This window comes from Chinchilla lanigera, unplaced genomic scaffold (assembly GCF_000276665.1).
Source record: "Chinchilla lanigera isolate Chin_1 unplaced genomic scaffold, ChiLan1.0 scaffold00019, whole genome shotgun sequence".
Taxonomy (NCBI): Eukaryota; Metazoa; Chordata; class Mammalia; order Rodentia; family Chinchillidae; genus Chinchilla; species Chinchilla lanigera.
The window spans coordinates 12,686,899-12,704,266 of record NW_004955420.1 but is presented as its reverse complement, the minus strand read 5'-3'; the positions used below and the strand labels follow the sequence as shown (position 1 = coordinate 12,704,266).

General features: G+C 45.8%; 1 protein-coding gene and 1 long non-coding RNA gene across 5 annotated transcripts in view; one reads left to right on the top strand and one right to left on the bottom strand.

The window, feature by feature from the left end:
* Wdr53 (WD repeat domain 53) overlaps window positions 1-10,059 on the top strand; it is a 20,406-nt gene extending 10,347 nt beyond the window's left edge. For all 4 annotated transcript variants that reach the window (XM_005383136.2, XM_005383137.2, XM_005383138.2 and 1 more), the window contains exon 3: window positions 9,425-10,059. In XM_005383136.2, the coding sequence (XP_005383193.1) occupies window positions 9,425-10,030 (606 nt within the window). In that variant the 3' untranslated portion in view covers window positions 10,031-10,059. The remainder of the gene's footprint in view (window positions 1-9,424) is intronic.
* A 156-nt stretch (window positions 10,060-10,215) lies between these two features.
* Window positions 10,216-16,950, bottom strand: LOC102014050. The gene is made up of 2 exons (XR_001233747.1): window positions 16,855-16,950; window positions 10,216-10,556 (listed from the first exon to the last, which is right to left on the bottom strand). It is a non-coding gene; the product is annotated as an uncharacterized LOC102014050 (long non-coding RNA).
* Between the last annotated feature and the right edge of the window lie 418 nt (window positions 16,951-17,368).

Sequence of the window (17,368 nt, the reverse complement as noted above, 5' to 3'; positions counted from 1 at the left end):
CATCCGTGGGTGGGCAACTGCTGTCGGTGCATGGCGGGCCAATTGTGTCACTGTTTCTCTGTGTCATGATAGATCTCAATTGAGCGGCGGTGGCCAGCCTAAGGGCCGGCGTGCAATAGCGCTCGCCGCTGCATGGCTCCCCATGCGCTGGGGGCCCACCCTCTGGGAGCCACCAGGCAGGAAGCTAGCCAGCCAGAAGGCTGGCGCTCCCCACCCGCAGCTCCTTGTGTGCTGGAAGCCCTCCTTCCGGGGAACGACAAGGCCGGGAGTGAGTCGCCAGTCCAAAGACCGGCGCTCCATGCCCGAGGCTCCCTGTGCGCTGGGGGCCCACCCTCTGGGAGCCACCAGGCAGGAAGCTAGCCAGCAGAAGGCTGGCGCTCCCCACCCGCAGCTCCCTGTGCACCAGAAGCCCTCCTTCTGGGGAACGACGAGTCCAGGAGTGACTTGCCGGTCCAAAGACCGGCGCTCTCCGCCCGAGGCTCCCCGTGTGCTGGGGGCCCACCCTCCGGGAGCCAGCAGGCAGGAAGCTAGCCAGCCAGAAGGCTGGCACTCCCCACCCACAGCTCCCTGTGTGCCGGAAGCCCTCCTTCCGGGAAACCCCGAGGCCGGGAGTGAGTCTTGGGTCCAAAGACCGGCGCTCCCCACCCGAGGCTCCCCGTGCGCTAGGGGCCCACCCTCAGGGAGCCGCCAGGCAGGAAGCTAGCCAGCCGGAAGACTGGCGCTCCCCGCCCGAGGCTCCCTGTGCGCAGGAAGTCCTCCGTCCGGGGAACGACGAGGTTGGGAATGAGTCGCCGGTCAGAAGACTGAAAATGGAGTTTCTTTGGAGAAAGAAATTTTTTTGTGAGGAAATAATTTTTTTTGGTTTTTGTTGAGACAGGGTCTCACTATGTAGTTCAGGCTACCTTTGAATGCACTATGTAGTCCAGTCTGTCCTTGAACTCACGGCTATCCTCCTGCCTCAGCCTCCTGAGTGCTGGGATTACAGGCATGCACCAACATGCCTGGCTTGTAAGAGAATAATTTTTCAGAAGAGTCACTTTGATGTGTTTGCAGTCACTTCTGAACATCTGCTAGCTGTCTGCTTTCTTTTCCTTCAGTGTCTCTGGCTCCCCTGCTCAGGTTGTTAACTGCTTGAGAAATTAAGTGTGAAACACCATGGAGACTTCGATGGTTCCAGATAATGAAGCATGAAGAGTGGACTGAGGATAGCCCTCAGTGGCAGAGGACTTGCCTAGCATGTGCCAAGCCCAGGGTTTCATTCCCAGCACCCAGAGAGAAAAAGACTCCTAAAGGGAATGTAGGAGCAATCTAGCATCCTCAGTACTTGAAAATAACTCCAGAGTTGGTAGAATCTGGGATGACTTAACACATTTTTTTTAAAAGTAGGAAAATTTATTGTGCAGTAGGATTACCTCCTGAGAGACAGGGTGTGTCCCACGTAGGTTGCCAACAAGCCCACTTCTCTGAGAAAGTTTTATAGAGCAAAACCATGAGGTAGATACAGCATGGGTCAAAACTATAATCAGTAAGTGTAGCCATTTGGCTGAGACTGATCCAGTAGTAGAAAGAGGGCATATGGAGGTTTTTTTATTTTTTTATTTTTTTGTCTTTTTTGACACAGGGTCTCACTATACAGTTCAGGCTGGACTTGAGCTCACTTTGTAGCCCAGGCTGGTCTCAAACTTGCAACGATCCTCCTCCCTCAGCCTCCTGAGCGCTGGGATTACAGGCATGCGCCACCATGCCCGGCAGAAAGGGCATATGGATGATATCATCAACCTTGGTCGATAATGACCAAGTCTTGTCTTCAGTTTTAGTGGTCTTAATCTTGGTAGGAGAGGATGGCCCACCCCTAATGAGGTAAGTTTATTTATAAAGGAAATCTCAACTGCATGGAACCAATAATCTTAAGCTTCCATGTACCACTTATGGAGGTATGTAAGTCTGGCTGGATAAGACTTTAATCTTATTCAGATACGCCTCCAGCCACAGTTCCGATGTGTTCTCATCTTCTGCACTGACTCCCTCAAGGGCCTAGCCCTGTCTGGCTGTCTATAATGTATCTACCTACCTTAGCTGTCTATAATGTTCCCCTCCGAGGAAGTATCCCCTAACTGTGGTTAGGGGAGAGGGGCGTAGTTTCCATCTAGCTGCTTTGAGCTGAGAAGGGTCAGTGTAGGGGAGACCACAGTCAGGGGCCTTTTCCAGAGAGCTAATCTAAGGGGCCTTGGCTAGAAGTCACGTTGCAGTTTAGCAGTCATGGACTCCCTTCACAAGGTCGATCTAGTGGACCCCAGTAAAAGGAGTATGGCACATTGGTTGTTAATTTCATCTGCGTGATCACTTAGAGTTTGGCAGCCTCAATTATGGTTGTTTTAGAAGTTGAATTCCTATTTGTTACTGTTTCGTTTTGTGTTTTCTTTTGTTTTGAGACGGGATCTCACTGTGTAGTCCAGTCTAGCCTTGAACTCACTATGTAGCCCCGGCTGGCCTCAGACTCACAGAAATCCTCCTGCCTCAGCCTCCCTGATTGCTGGGATTACAGGCATGCACCACCATGCCTGGCCTGTTACCCTTTAATAGGATGTCATCAAAGAAGTGTGTAACATTGTCTGGACTGCTCAGTGCCTGAGCATCTTTTAAGTGTAGTGACACATACATAACATACACATCACAGAAGCTTTTTTTAAAAAAACTATCATTTGGTAGTCTCATGCTGGTTTGACATGTACCTCTTATCACAAGGAGCTTGAGCACAAGAGAAAGGCAAATACCTATATCTAAAAGAAAAAAAGCTTACCACCATAAGCAACCCTAGTTTTACATATTTGAAAACCTGTACACCTGAAAGGCATAAATACATTTAGTAGACCATGAAGTGAGCAATAATGAATGTCACAGCTATATAAAAACCTTTGTCTCTTAATTTAGTTTTGTACCAAAAACATCTATAAGAAAACTTTAAGCTGGGTGTGGTGGCCCATGCCTGTAATCTCAGCACTCGGGAGGCTGAGGCAGGTGGATCGTTGAGAGTTCAAGGGCAGCCTGGGCTAGAAAGTGAGCTCAAGGCCAGCCTGAACTGCATAGTGAGACCCTGTCTCAAAAAGACAAAAAAAAAAAAAAAAGCCTTAGTTTTATTCACAGAGAACTTAACCCTTTAATGATAACCAAAGTAAACATATTATAGTAACATATTTAGCAATATTCATTGGAATGTGTCTCCCATAAGGCTATGAAAGTTATTGGAGTCCTGTTAGTGAATATGGACTGGAATAAAATGTTGCCAGGCAGCTGCTCCTTTATTCACCAAAGAGAGTCTTGTCTAGCAGTTTCTTTAAGTCTAAGGAGTTCCCATTTAGTTACCTGAACAAATTTTTCAGATGACTGATAAGAATCAGATGATAACAACACATTATTTTTGACCAGTGAAAAACTCCCAGTTATTGTTCACAGATGACAATAGGCATTGCATTTGTAAAACCAGTCTCGACAGCAGTTTGATTGGTGGGCAACCTGAGTGGAAGCATGTCCTTAACTTTAATGACACTTACTTTATCTATAAGCCAACTTTAATTGTAGACACAAATATTTTAACCTGTGTAAACTGTTTCCCATGGAAATCTCAAAAAAATCAAAAAGATAAAAATAGTTGAGCTGAAATAAAATAGCTGTAGGTATTGTAACCAGTTATAGATTGGACAGACAAGCACACATAAGACAATTGTTTATAAACCAGAGTGCAATCAGACGTATTTGGCCAAGTCAAATTACAATAACCTTTTTAGTTTTTAGGTTGCAAGTATAAGTAATCAGAACCTTTTATAGGTCAATTAACAGAGATCTCTCCTAGTAAGAATCAGAAGGAATAAAAGCATTTTACATCTGTGAAAGGAAAAGCAGTTTTTAAGATGGGCCCTAGGTTGATGGTTTTCTCTGATTGAAATGCCCAGCTATACAGGCTCCTTGTTGTTCCTTTGATAGCCACAGCTGATAGCCCAAACTGCTGGAGGGGGGTTGTTTGTTTGGTTTTTTTGGTGCTGGAAATCAAACTCTGGACCTTGAGCTTGCCAGGCAGGCGCTGTGCCACTGAGCTATATCCCCAGCTAAACAGCTGTTTTGATAGCCACAAGTAACTATTCCCTCTAAAGGGGCAGACTGTTAAAGTAAAGTTTAACTATTCCCAGGGTGGTACGCAGGCCATATTTGGGTGTAGAAAGAGACTACGTGGCACTCTTTGGAGCTAAGTATGAATTCCAGACAGTAGGGGAAGAAGGCCAGCCAAGGCTCCAGTCTGCCCTGCTGCAGAGGTCTGCCTATGACAGCTTCTTCCCATTTTGAAAAGAAACAGGAGGCCAGGCATGGTTGCGCACACCTGTAATCCCAGTACTCAGGAGGCTGAGGCAGGAGGATCATATTAAGTTTGAGGCCAGCCTGGGCTACAAAGTGAGCTCAAGGCCAGCCTGAACTGCATAGTGAGGCCCTGTCTCAAAAAGAAAGGAAGAGAGAGAGAGAAAGAAAAGAGAAGGAGGGAGGGAGGGAGGGAAGGAAGGAAGGAAGGAAAGAAAGAAAAGAAAAAAGAAACGAGGCTGGCACATGCCTGTAATCCCAGCATTAGGGAGGCTGATGCAGGAGGATCATTGTGAATTCGAGACCAGCCTGGGCTACAAAGTAAGCTCAAGGCCAGCCTGACCTGCATAGTGAGACCCTGTCTCAAAAAGATGACAGAAGAAAAAAAAAAAGGAAAGAAGGCATCCCTGTCTCCCTCCTGCTCTGTGCCCAATCTAAGGCACCTCCTAGACTTAACTAGTGCCAGCAGTGGCAAACAGGAGGTAAACTGAAGGTACAAGGAAATGGCCAGAGCCGGTTAATCCACTCTTACCATGCACCTGGGCCCGCTTCCTCATGATCCTATGCCCCCTGGGCTACAGGCTTTCCTTGTTCAGAACCTCAGCATATCTTTGACTTAGCCTATTGGGCCTGGCAAGATGTTCTGGAGAGAAATAATGACAAGAGATAGGCAGTCTGCTGGGGACTGAGGCCATGGTTATCCCTCAGTACCTGTTTCTGTTTGCTGTTGAAGAATCTGTTGGAAGTTAGCCAGTGAGGTGACATCTTTTAATGAGGCATCTGCTTCTCTACTGAAAAGAAAATCATCAGTGAACAGTATATTGTGTACATATTGCAGGATTGTGACTTGGGAAAATTTTTAAAAGATCAAGTCATGGGAGAGCACTTGTCCAAAAAAATGAGGGCTGGGCTGGGAATATAGCTCAGCGGTACAGCGCCTGCCTGGCAAGTACAAGGTCCTGAGTTTGAATCCTGGTACAAAAAAAAAGAGGACTGTCTTTTAATGCAAATAAAGTCTGACCATAAGGTAATTCTGGCCATTTTCCCTCTCTCTTATAGTACAACTGTGTGTATAAAATAGTATCACGATCAATCCTCCCTCTGCATTCTACTTCATCTGTAGGGTGTAGGCAGGCCATGTACGGGTGCAGAAGAATATTAAACTTTTCTTTCTCAATACATCAGTGTCGAACAAATTCTAGTGCTTAAGAAGATAGTCCAAAGGAATAAAAGATCTGGGCGTGGTGACACACACCTGTAATCCCAGCACTCAGGCAGCTGAGGCAGAAGGATTGTTGGAAGTTTGAGGCCAGCCTGAACTGCATAGTGAGACTCTGTCTCAAAAAGACAAAGGAATAAAAGAATTTGATGTTGAGTTTCCCAAAAACAACAGGGGAAAACTAGGTGTCCCTTTTCATTCCTGCTTGGTTTTTATGTGCCCTCAAGGCTTCCCCAAGGTGACCTGCTTCAGAGTAGGTGGCTGCTATCTGGAGAGTGCCCAGAAGATGGGTCGGGCTGGACTATCCATTACTGACGCACGCCCCTGCCTTCTCTAGAAACTCAAATTCCTAACTCCAAAGTGTATTTCCAAAAACAGGTATAAGCTACATCTGATTCCCACTGTAACAGCCATGTCTAAAGAAGGAAGCATTGCTAGCAAAATCAAACCATGATCAAGAGACCCGAAGAGCTGCTTTCCAAGTCTTTGGGGGAGGGGGCGCAGGTTGGAAGTGGTTGGAGCACCTCCCAGGCTGCAAAAGAGGTCACCTCTAGATATGGATAGAGGCAAGTAATGGCTTAGAAAAATCTTCCCCTGGGCCCTAAAGCAAAGAAGTCAGTGAGATGTGTGTTATCTGCCTAGTCACCTAGGCAGTCTCCCTTAGCAGTAAGACAAGGTTACACTTTATTCAGAACCCACTGTTCAGTTTCTACGGCACTATGTCTGTAATGTACTTATGGAACCCGCAAGTTAAAACCTGTACTCATTGTCTGGCAGCCACAGCTTACAAGTTAGCAAAAGTACTTCATACTACTTCATACTACATACATAAACGATGACCACCAGGCTTAGGCGGGGGAGGGCCAGGAGGCCCGGGCCTTGAGAGTGGGAGGGGGTGGGATAAAGGGTAGTATGAGAATTCTGAACTGAATATGTCCTGTTCCCTGAAGTATAATGCTTAGGAAATAGCTCCTCCTGGTGTCACCCAGAAGTTGGTCCTTTGCACTGGGTCTCAGGTTTTGATTTCCCAGACTCAGAAAGAGTGCATAGAACACAGGAGTTGCGGGGGGATTGCCTTCATGTGTGTTGTCCTAGATGGGCAAAATCCCGATGTCTCATCTTACTCAGAGACAGGGTATTTGTTGCTTGTCTAAGATGACTTCCTGTCTTCAGCATTAACAAGTGCTCATTTTCTATGGGCTCAGTTTGAAAATTCTTAGTTGTTAAATAGGAGGGAAAGATTGAGACAGATTGGAACTAAAACCTTTTCAGAGTCTTTTACTCTGTGATCTTTAGAAGAAACATGCTTCGAATAAAAGGGGACAAAGTACAGAGTGACAAAAGAATCCGAGACGAGATCAGAGAACAGAAAGTCTTCTCATGCTCACAGTGAGTTCCTGAGACAGTTTGCCCAGGAGTCCTCACTGTCAGCCTAGAAAGTCAAGACTGAGAAGTCTCAAGAGCTAAGATTCCTTCCTCAGCAGTGGAAGGTTAGAGCAGAGAGGAAACTGAGGCAGAATAGTGACTGTGAGCATGGAGAGGGGATCAGGCCAGAGTATCAGTGAATCCTGTCCTTCCAGATTTAAGGTCGGCAGCCATACTGCTGATAATGGCTGAGGGGTCCTGAATTTATAAAGACATTTACATTTCATAAACTAGAAAAAAGTTTTTAAAAAACATTTTATAGCATTTTACAAATTCACATTTTGAAAACAATTTAAATTTACCATCATTTGACAAAAAACGCATTAAAAAGACAAACGTAAGTGGTGGGACATGATAGCACATGCCTGTAATCTTAGCACTTGAGAGGCTGAGGCAGGAGGAATGCCTCAAGCTCAGGGCCAACCTCAGCTACATAGTGAGTTCAGGAACAGTCTAAACTACATAGTGAGACCCTGTCTCTAAAAAAAAAAAAGACAAGTCTAAAAGGCCAAGACATAAGCAACTGGCAGACAAGAATGACGATTTCTGATTACCTCAATGAGTCAGAATCCATGAGACAAAAGCAAACTCTTCTAACAGTGATCTTGGTGGAACACCCAAAATGATATAGAGTGAAAATAAACTCCTAGCCTGCTGGATGTCAAATATGCCAAGATCCCCAAAGGCACAGAATGAATTCTAAAGAACAACGGGGGTTAAGAGTAGGAAAATTTTGTGGGGGAGAGGACTAGCTCCTGAAAGACAGGAGGGGTCCTGAATGAGTTGCCCACCTTAACACATTTCGAGGATTTAAAACACAAAACTGTTGCAGCTGCTGAAAACATTTTGGTGCAGTTTGTGTTTGGATGTTTTAGGAGGACAAGAGACCCAATCCTGGTAGTCTAAGAGTCACAGGTGAAGGAACTGGGGGCTCCTGGCAGTGCAGTGAGCCAGCAGGTTCTGGAATGTCGGTTTCCTGTATCATTAGCAGCATTGGTGGTAATAAAAGCCAGCTGTAACACTGAGATGTCCCGTTAATCTGCAGACACGCTTGGGAGTTCTGCTCTTTCCAGGGTTGTGCTGGGCATTAGCAAAGGTAAATTAAATCTCAAGAAGCGGAAAAGCCAATAACGTGTGTCAGTTCACGTTAGGAACTGGATACAAGACAGAGACGTAGTCTGGGATGGCTAGGAGAGCCTACCTGGAGGGACAGAGACTGACAGCTTAAGCCCCTAGGATGGGTAAATTGGGGTGGGGAAGGGAAGAGGGAGGGGAGGGGAGGGAGGGGAGGCTGGGCGTGGTGGGGCACACCTGTAATCCCAGCAGTTAGGAGGCTGAGTCAGGAGGATCATTTCAAGTTTGAGACCAGCCTGGGCTACAAAGTGAGCTCAAGGCCAGCCTGAACTGCATAGTGAGACCCTTCTCAAAAAGAAAAAAAAAAAGAAAGGATTCCAAATAATTTCAGTGATACCAGAGATTTACTTTACTTAGTTAAGACCTTTTACTTATAACCAGCGTAGACTAAAAGTAACAGTTTCATAACCTTTTGTCTTAAAGAGTCAGTTCTGTGTTGCCCAGACTCTGACCCCAAGCTCCTGGGTTCAAACAAGCCTCCTCCCTCAGCCTCCCAAGCCGCTGGAGCTACAAGCACATGTCAGTGCACTTGCCATAACCTCCAGTTTTACCTGAAATGATGAGGATAGAAACACTTAGAGAAAGAGACAGCTGCTTGACCTGATACATTAATAGGGTCTACTCGTCACGTAGGACAGTGGCGGCGAACCTATGGCACACAGCCACAGTGGGCACACAAAGCCCCTCTGGGCACATGAGCCAGGTCACGCGAGTACCCCCCAGCAGCCACACATTCAGGTTTAATTGCAGTGTTGGCACTTTGTGATAAATAAATCGGTTGCAGTTTGGGCCCTTGTCTCTAAAAGGTTTGCCACTGATTTAGGATCTTGTCAGTTGTACTCCTGTATGCATTCTGATTGCAGCCTAGCTTTAGGTAGCATTCTGTTGGCATGTGTGGTGGCATCTGCTTTTTTTGGGGGGGTGTTGTTATTGTTTCTTTTTATTTGTTGACATAGGGTGTCACTATGTCACCCTAGTAGTTTTGGTTTTGTTTTGTTTTGGTACATTTTAGATACACATGGTGATTCACTATGTAGTTTAGCCTAGCCTTGAACTGTGTAGTCCAAGCTGGCTTTAAACTTGCTGTGATCTACCTGCTTCAGCTTTGCAAGCACGCGGGTTACTGGTACATGCCACTGTGCCTGGCAGTGCTTTTGTTTTCGTTTTTGAGCCCTGCTAGGGATGTATCCTACTAATCATCTTCAGACTACTTTGTTGACTTAATTAGAAGCTAAGTAATCACTGTAGTTGAGCAAAAGGCTAGAACTCTGTGTGACTGTGACCTCATCTTATTTCCAGGTGATACTGTGGAATCTGCAGAAGGCCCGGCCTCTCTGGATCACACATCTGCAGGAGGATGAGACAGAAGAAATGGAAGGCCCTCAGTCCCCCGGCCAGCTCTTAAACCCTGCCCTCGCCCACTCTGTCTCTGTGGCTTCATGTGGCAACGTTTTCAGTTGTGGCGCAGAGGACGGTAAGGTGCGAGTCTTCAGGGTGACAGGAGTGAAGTGTGAACAAGCACTGGGATTTAAGGGCCACGCTCTGGGGGTGTCCCAGGTGTGCTTTCTGCCGGAATCGTATTTGCTGCTCACTGGAGGGAATGACGCGAAGATAATGCTGTGGGATGCGAGCTGTGGAGTTGAGAAAAACCAGAAGAGTCCTGCTAAACAGAGCCACAGGAAGAAAACGAAGAGGGCAGCTAGCGCCAAGCAGGGTGGGGGCAGGAACACCGCAGCAGCGGACGGGGAGGAACACGGCAAGATGGCGCCCAAGGTGAGCATCGAGCACGGAGACAAGGTGAACTGGCTCGTGGGCGCAAGACTAAAGGGGCAGCAGAACATACTGGTAGCTGACCAGACTAGCTGTATATCTGTATATCCCTTAAGTGAATTTGACACCCAATAAAAACATTTGAAGAAACGTGGTGAAACTTACGTTCAGTCTTTAAAAACGCTGCCTCATTTAAACTGTCTGTGTAGATAATCATGCCATTCCATTGTGTATGCTTTAAGTGGTCTGAACAGAAGATGGTAATTGGGTTACACTCCATGTAGTTAACGGCATTAAAATTTGGAGAACGAGAACGAATATGTATTGAGTACTGACTGCGTACCAGCCAGTTTACATGTATTTCATTTCTTATTGCACATCAGTGAAATGGGCAACTTCCCCCATTTTATTGGCACAGGAATCAAAACCAGAGCTGTTAAGTAACTTGAGAACCCGGGAACACTGAGGGCGGTTACTTGCCTGAAAAGGACTTTGATTGTGTTGTTACGCCTCCTGCCTGGGGACACCCACGTCCTGACCCAAATGTGGTCACATTACAGCAGTTCTTCTGGATCCACAATGTCATGAGGCGCCTAAGCAGGTTGTAAGAGGAAATCTTGTAAGGTCCAAAGGCTGTGCTCACAATCACCTATTTCTGTGTCTGTAAGAAAAGGATTCCAGGGTCAAGGCACTTTAGAATATTATGCAGCAATTCAGGCCACCGCTGGTGGAGCCAGGATAAACTGAAGCCATAAATAAGCAGTTTTTTTAAGCTGGGTGTGGCGGTGCACACCTGTAATCCCAGCACTTGGGAGGCTAAAGCAGGAGGATCATTGCAAGTTTGAGGCCAGCCTGGGCTACAAAGAGTTCAAGGCCAGCCTGAACTACCTAGTGAGACCTTGTCTCAAAAAGACAAAAAAAAAAAAAAGAAGGAAAAAAGAAAAAGCAGAGTTTAAGCCAAGTTTTATTTTATTTTGGTACCAGGAATCGAACTCAGGACCTTGCGCTTGCCAGGCAGGTGCTTTTGCCGCTGAGCTACATCCCCGGCCCCATAAGCCAAGTTTTAGTCAGGATTCATTGTAAGTGATGGAAGCCACATTACAATTGGTTTAACTCTTCAGAGGTTGTGGTTGCTCTGAGAGATGCAACAGACTCTTCTTACCTATTGTTAAGGCATAAAACAGCCAGGCATGATGGCTCACACCTATCATCTTAACACTTAGGAGGCTGAGGCAAGAGGATTGCCATGAGTCTGAACTTTATAGTACAACCCTATCTCAATACAACAAAAACCACAAAAGAAAGAAAGTGAAGGGGTTGAATTAGACATCCTTCAGGTGTCTTCTGTGCTGTCTTACAGAGTGAAAACCGCTATCACAAAACTGTACTCATTTACTTATGTAATTATTGTGATATATTGCTTCTCGGCCTTTTGGCTAAGATCAAGTGTAATTACTGTGATATGCAGGAGAATTTCAGAAAGTAATAAACATTATAGGCAACTTCTTAAGGTTTTAGGAGAATCTCTTTTTTGTGGGTATACCGGGAATCAAACTCAGGACCTTGTGCTTGCCGGGCAGGCACTGTGCCACTGAGCTATATCGCCAGCCCCTAGGAGAAGCTTTTGAAAAATTACCCAATTTTAACTATTTAGCCCAAGAGCAGACACCCACTCATACCTCCTAAGCAAAAGGAGAAATTTACCTTTTTTTTTTGGTATTGGGAATTGAACTCAGGACCTTGCGCTTGCCAGTCAGACGCTGTGCCGCTAAGCTATCTCCCTAGTCCCTGAGAAATTTACTATGAGGACAAGGCAGGGACAGGGAGGATAATTCTCTCAACCTAGAGGTGAAATGTAGCTCCGCTTCACTTGGGTCTCTAACCAGGGAAAACATTAAGAACCAAGGGGGAAGCCAGACATACACAAGGCCTACACTTGTAATCTCTGCACTTGGGAGGCTGAGGCAGGAGGATTGCCAAGAGTTCAAGGCCAGCCTGAACTACACAGAGTCTCTGTCTCCGAAATTTAAAAAAAAAAAAAAGGTGAGTGCACAGCAAAAGAAAGCACTAACAGAGTGAAGACAACCCACAGAATGGAAAACATTTTTTACCAGCTACTCTTTAAAGGACTAACATCTAGGGCTGGGAATGTGGCTCAGCGCCACAAGCACCTGCCTAGCAATTGCAAAGTCCTGAGTTCAATTCCCAGTACCAAAAAAAAAAAAAAAAAAAAAGGACTAACATCTAGAATACATAAAGAACTGAAAAAATATGAGACCCCTGTCAAATTTAAAAGACCAATCCAAAGATGAGCATCTGGGCCAGGGATATAGCTCAACAGCACAGTGCCTGCCTGGCAAGTGCAAGGTCCTGAGTTCAACTTTCAGCACAAAAAAAAAAAAAAAAAAAAAAAAAAATGAGCATCTGAAACAAATAGACATGTCTCAGATTTTTTTTTTTTTTTTGGTCTTTTTGAGACAGGGTTTCACTATGCCTTTCAGGCCTAGCTCACTTTGTAGCCCAGGCTGGTCTTGAACTTGCAACGATCCTCCTTTCTGAGCCTCCTGAGTGCTGGGATTACAGGCTGGGATTACAGGCATGCGCCACCATGCCGGGCTACATTTCTCAGATGAAAAAGTAAGGCCAGGTGGGTGGCACGTTCCTGTAATCCTAGCACTCACGAGGCTGTGGCAGGAGGATCACTGCAACTTCGAGGCCATCCTTGAACAAGTGAGTTCAAGCCATCCCAAACTGCATAGCAAAACCCTGTCTCAAAAAAAAAAAGTTCAAACAGCAAACAAATACATGAAAAAATGTTCAACATCTCTTGAGAAATGCAAATTAGAACAACACTGAGATTCCACCTCACCCCAGAAAGAGTGGCTATTATTATCAAGAAATCAACCAAGAACAAATGCTGGAGGGGTTGTGGGGAAAAAGGAACCCTTCTCCACTGTTGGTGAGAGTGTAGACTGATGCAACTCTTGTGGAAATCAGTGTGGAGATTCCTCAAAAAACTAAAGCCAGATGTTCCCCATTTGACCCAGTTGTGTCCCTTCTAGGAATCTTCTCAAAAGAGTTAAAGGCATCAAACAACAGCAATATATGCACACCCACATTTGTAGTAGCACAATTTATAATAGCTAAATCTTGGACACAGCCCATGTGGCAATCAACAGGTGAATGGATAAATATGGTATTTATATACAATGGAGTACTACTCTGCCATAAAGATAAATTTGAGGCATTTTCAGGTAAATGGATGCACCTTGAGACCATAACTTTAAGTGAAATAAATTAGATACAGGTTTAACTATTGCATTGTTTCTCTTGTGTGAGAAATCCAAAGGAAAAATAAGGAGCAAAAAAAAGGAGGACAGATAGCAGGAAGTAGGAAGAATGTTCAAATGGGAAGGGGAACAAGGTGGGGGAGATGGAAGGGAAAATGGAAACAAAACTTTTATAAATTGGGAGAGGAAGAAGCGTTGAGGGGAAGGAAGGGAAATGGGGAAAAAAGAATTAAGATATATTGTGTATAGGTACAAATACCTATGATGAATGTGATCATTATGCATGGCAAATATGTACTAATCAAAACAAAACAAAACATAAAACCCCACCGGGCATGGTAGCACACACCTGTAATCCCAGCACTTGGGAGGCTGAGGCAGGAAGATCGTTGGGAGTTCGAGGCCATCCTGGGCTACAAAGTGAGCTCAAGGCCAGCCTGAGCTGCATAGCGAGACCCTGTCTCAAAAAGACAAAAACAAAACAAAAAAACCCAAGGGGCGTAGCTTGGTGTAGAGCACTAGCATGTGTGAGGTCCTGAGCTCTATTCCTAGTACCACAAGAAAACAAAACAAGGCAGCCTGTGAGGGCAACCTGACTGTGACATCTGTCACCCCATTGATCAGAGTTGAGGTGGCCGATCTGGCCGGCTAGGCAGTGTCCCTTCCTCTCGCATGTCTCCATGTGTGTCCCTCCCAACACTGTGTGCTTGGTGGAGGAGGTCGACGCTCCCTGAGAGAGGAGGCCCTTTCTGTCCAGGTACAGGAGCCGCCGGCTGCGCTGCCGGAACCTCCACACAAGCTCTCGGGAGCCAGGCAGGTGTACTTCCGCCTCTGTCCTCATGGTCATCTGGCTCTGTCTCTGGCAACTTTTGTGCAAAACATGGCATTTCAGGGCCACATCAACCTATTTCAATGCTGCAAATGAAGCAAACAGTCCAGGTCCAGGTACCAAGTCCCCAAAGATAATCGGACTGGCCCCTCTTAGCTACCCACTCCCATCCAGTCGGCTCTCGTCACACACTGAGCATCACCTAGGGGGCCACCCCCTTGGGTGGGGACGTGGTTCTCAGAGAATCTTGGCCCTAGCAGTCAGCCAGCACTCAGGACAAATGGGAATCTCGTGGACCAAAAGGGCGGCCCCACAGATCTGCAGCCCACCGCTGACATCTGGTTAGTAACTGTATGTTGTGGAGAGTGTCGGCTATCATGTCCCAGTCTGACTCAGTTTACAAGCAAGCAACAGGCCCACAGTAGTTACAGAACCTGAGGAGACGTCTGGAAGCAGAAGAAAGCGCCCAGGTACCATTCTCAATAGTCCAGAGGTTAGCAGGCCGCTCAGGTGACAAATAGGCATGTCCGTGGTCCCCCCTCACAGGTGGGTTTCCAATGGCCCCCATCTTGAGCACACTGAAGAATGCACACAAAGCTAACCAGGTTGTAATCACAGGAACCTGTAGATAAATACTGCCTTTGGTGAAAGGATCTTTGTGGGGCAGTTAAATTATGAATCTTGACACATTGTTAACCATAATTCTGACATTTGTATGCTTATTTTTCTATTTTTATTAGAGTATAAGACGCCTGAGGGTAAGGACTGTTTCACTTCACAGCACACACTTCGGTCTATCCTGGACCCTCAACCAGCTCAGACAATGCTTATTACATGCACTAAGTGGGGAGGGGTGAAATACAAAAAGATGTAGGAGGTAGAGTCAGCCTGAAGGGAGCCCATGGCAGGACCTCCAGGCAACCAGAACAAACTTTGTGTTTCAGATTTTGGGGAGGAGACAGGGGTTTGGGATAGGATCTTGCTATGCAGTTTAGGCTGGCTTTGAACACCCTGGGTAGCCCAGGCTGGTTTCAAACTCACAATGATACTTCTGCCTCAGCCTCCTGAATTAAATCCCACCATCAGCTGGGATTACAGGCCTGCACCACTACACTCAGCTAAAAATATTTTTTTTAAATAAATGGTGGGTATAGCCAGGCATGGTGGCACACACCTGAAATCCCAGCACTCTGGAGGCTGAGGCAGGAGGATCGTTGTGAGTTCGAGACCAGCCTGGGCTACAAAGTGAGCTCAAGGCCAGTCAGAACTGCATAGTGAGACCCTGTCTCAAAAAGACAAAATAAATACATAAATAAACAGATTAAGCCAGGTGTGATGGCGCATGTCTGTAATCCTAGCACTCGGGAGGCTGAGGCAGGAGGATAGTTGCGAGTTTGAGACCAGCCTGGGCTACAAAGTGAGCTCAAGGCCAGCCTGGACTGCATAGCAAGACCCTGTCTCAAAAAAAGACAAAACAAAACAACAACAACAACAAAAAGATTACATAAACCAAGTGATGGATATAATTAAAGTTTTATATTTGAGTCATTTCTCTGACCAAGATAATATAAGCTTGCCAAAAGCAAAAGAACCTGCTCCAAAGCAGCTGTGTCAAACCCATGACAGGAGAGGCAACTTAGTCTTGGCAAAACACCACCAGCCATCATAGTAAATTAGTGTCCATTTAATATTGTTAGCTGTAATTTAGTTTGCATTAAATAATGTAGATTTATTTGGGTTATATTGCTTAAGAGTTACGTGCCTAGTGTTGAATTTGGTTATATTTAACAAACATTATACTAAAAGGTAATTTTAACGTAATAATTCTTTTTAATCTTTTTGAAACAGGGTCTCGCTATGCAGTTCAGGCTAGCCTTCACTTTGTAGCCCAGGCTGGTCTTGAACTTGCAATGCTCCTCCTGTCTCAGCTTGCCCAGTGCTGAGATTATAGGCGTTGCACCATCACACCCAGCTAATTTTTTTTTTTTTGAGACAGGGTCTGGCTACATAGTTCAGGGCGACCTTGAACTCACTAAGTAGCCCAGGTTGGCCTCCAACTCTCTAAGATATTCCTCCCTCAATTTCCTGAGGTCTAGGATTACAGGCATGCACCACCACATCCAGCTAGCATAATAATTTATTAATAATTTATTAATAATTAATAAGCTTAATTTTTTTTTTTTCTTTTAAAAGTGCAGTGCTCAACCTTGAGTTCAGAGTGTCCTGGAAATCCTGCTGAGCAGCCATTAGCACCTCCGGGTGAGACCAGCCGGGTTAATGGCATTGCTGGGCAATGTGGGAGTTGCAAGGTTAGACCCCATCGGTTTTTGCAAGAAGGAGCGATCCTGTTGTAATGTGGAGGAGCTTTAGCGTAAATCCTAAAGCAGCCAGGGGGCTGGGGATATAGCTCGGTGGCACAGCGCAAGATCCTAGGTTTGATTCCCAGTACCAAAAACAAAAAACAAAACAAAACAAAACAAAACAGGTTGCTTTAGTACTAAAGCAGCCAGGTAGGAAAACTAATCACATTTTTGGCAGGAGACATCCGCATTGTGAAGGACGCCCAATAATCAGGTGGCTCCGGATGCCATAAATGCAGGCAGGGGTGGAGGGTGAGCAGTTCTGATTACCCAGACCCACATAATCTGCCCCAACGGGCCCCAAGTGGCACAGGGCGTCACTACCCCCAGCTCTCCAGAGTGGCACATGGCTTCTGATGACGAGTCAGGACTCAGGCGCTGTGACGCTGCAGAGACGGGGCAGTTTGGAGTCTCTTACCAGTAAGGTTGGGCACACGAGGCAGACGCTTCTCTCTCTCCCTTTTCCCTTACATTTCCTACCTTGAACTTGTCCCCTGGTTTTCTAGGTGGTGTCACTGCTCCTCTTCATGAAGCTTTACTTTTTGAGCCCCTGGGATTTCCGGTCCTTCCTCTGCCCACAAGGTTCTGTAGAGGTTCAGCTCCCCCTAGCGAAACAAGCCACAGCTTTGCCAGCTGCAAACGAATCCATTTACTTAAATTACTGCCTGAACTTTTTTCTTTTCTAGGTGAGCTGGATAATTATATGTCTACCAACAAGGTTTCTTTTTGGCTAATAAGACACTTTTGGCTGAGCATGGTGGCACACACCTCTCATCACAGGGACACTTGGGAGGCTGAGGTAGCAGGATCACTTGAGTTCAGTAGTTGGAGACCAGGCTGGGCAACATAGCAAAACCTCACCTTAAAAAAAAAGCAAAATAGGGGCTGGGGATTTAGCTCAGTGGCAAAGCGCCTGCCTGGCAAGTGCAAGGTCATGAGTTCAGTTCCTGGTACCGGAGAAAAACCAAAAAAAAAAAAAAAAAAAAAGCAAAAT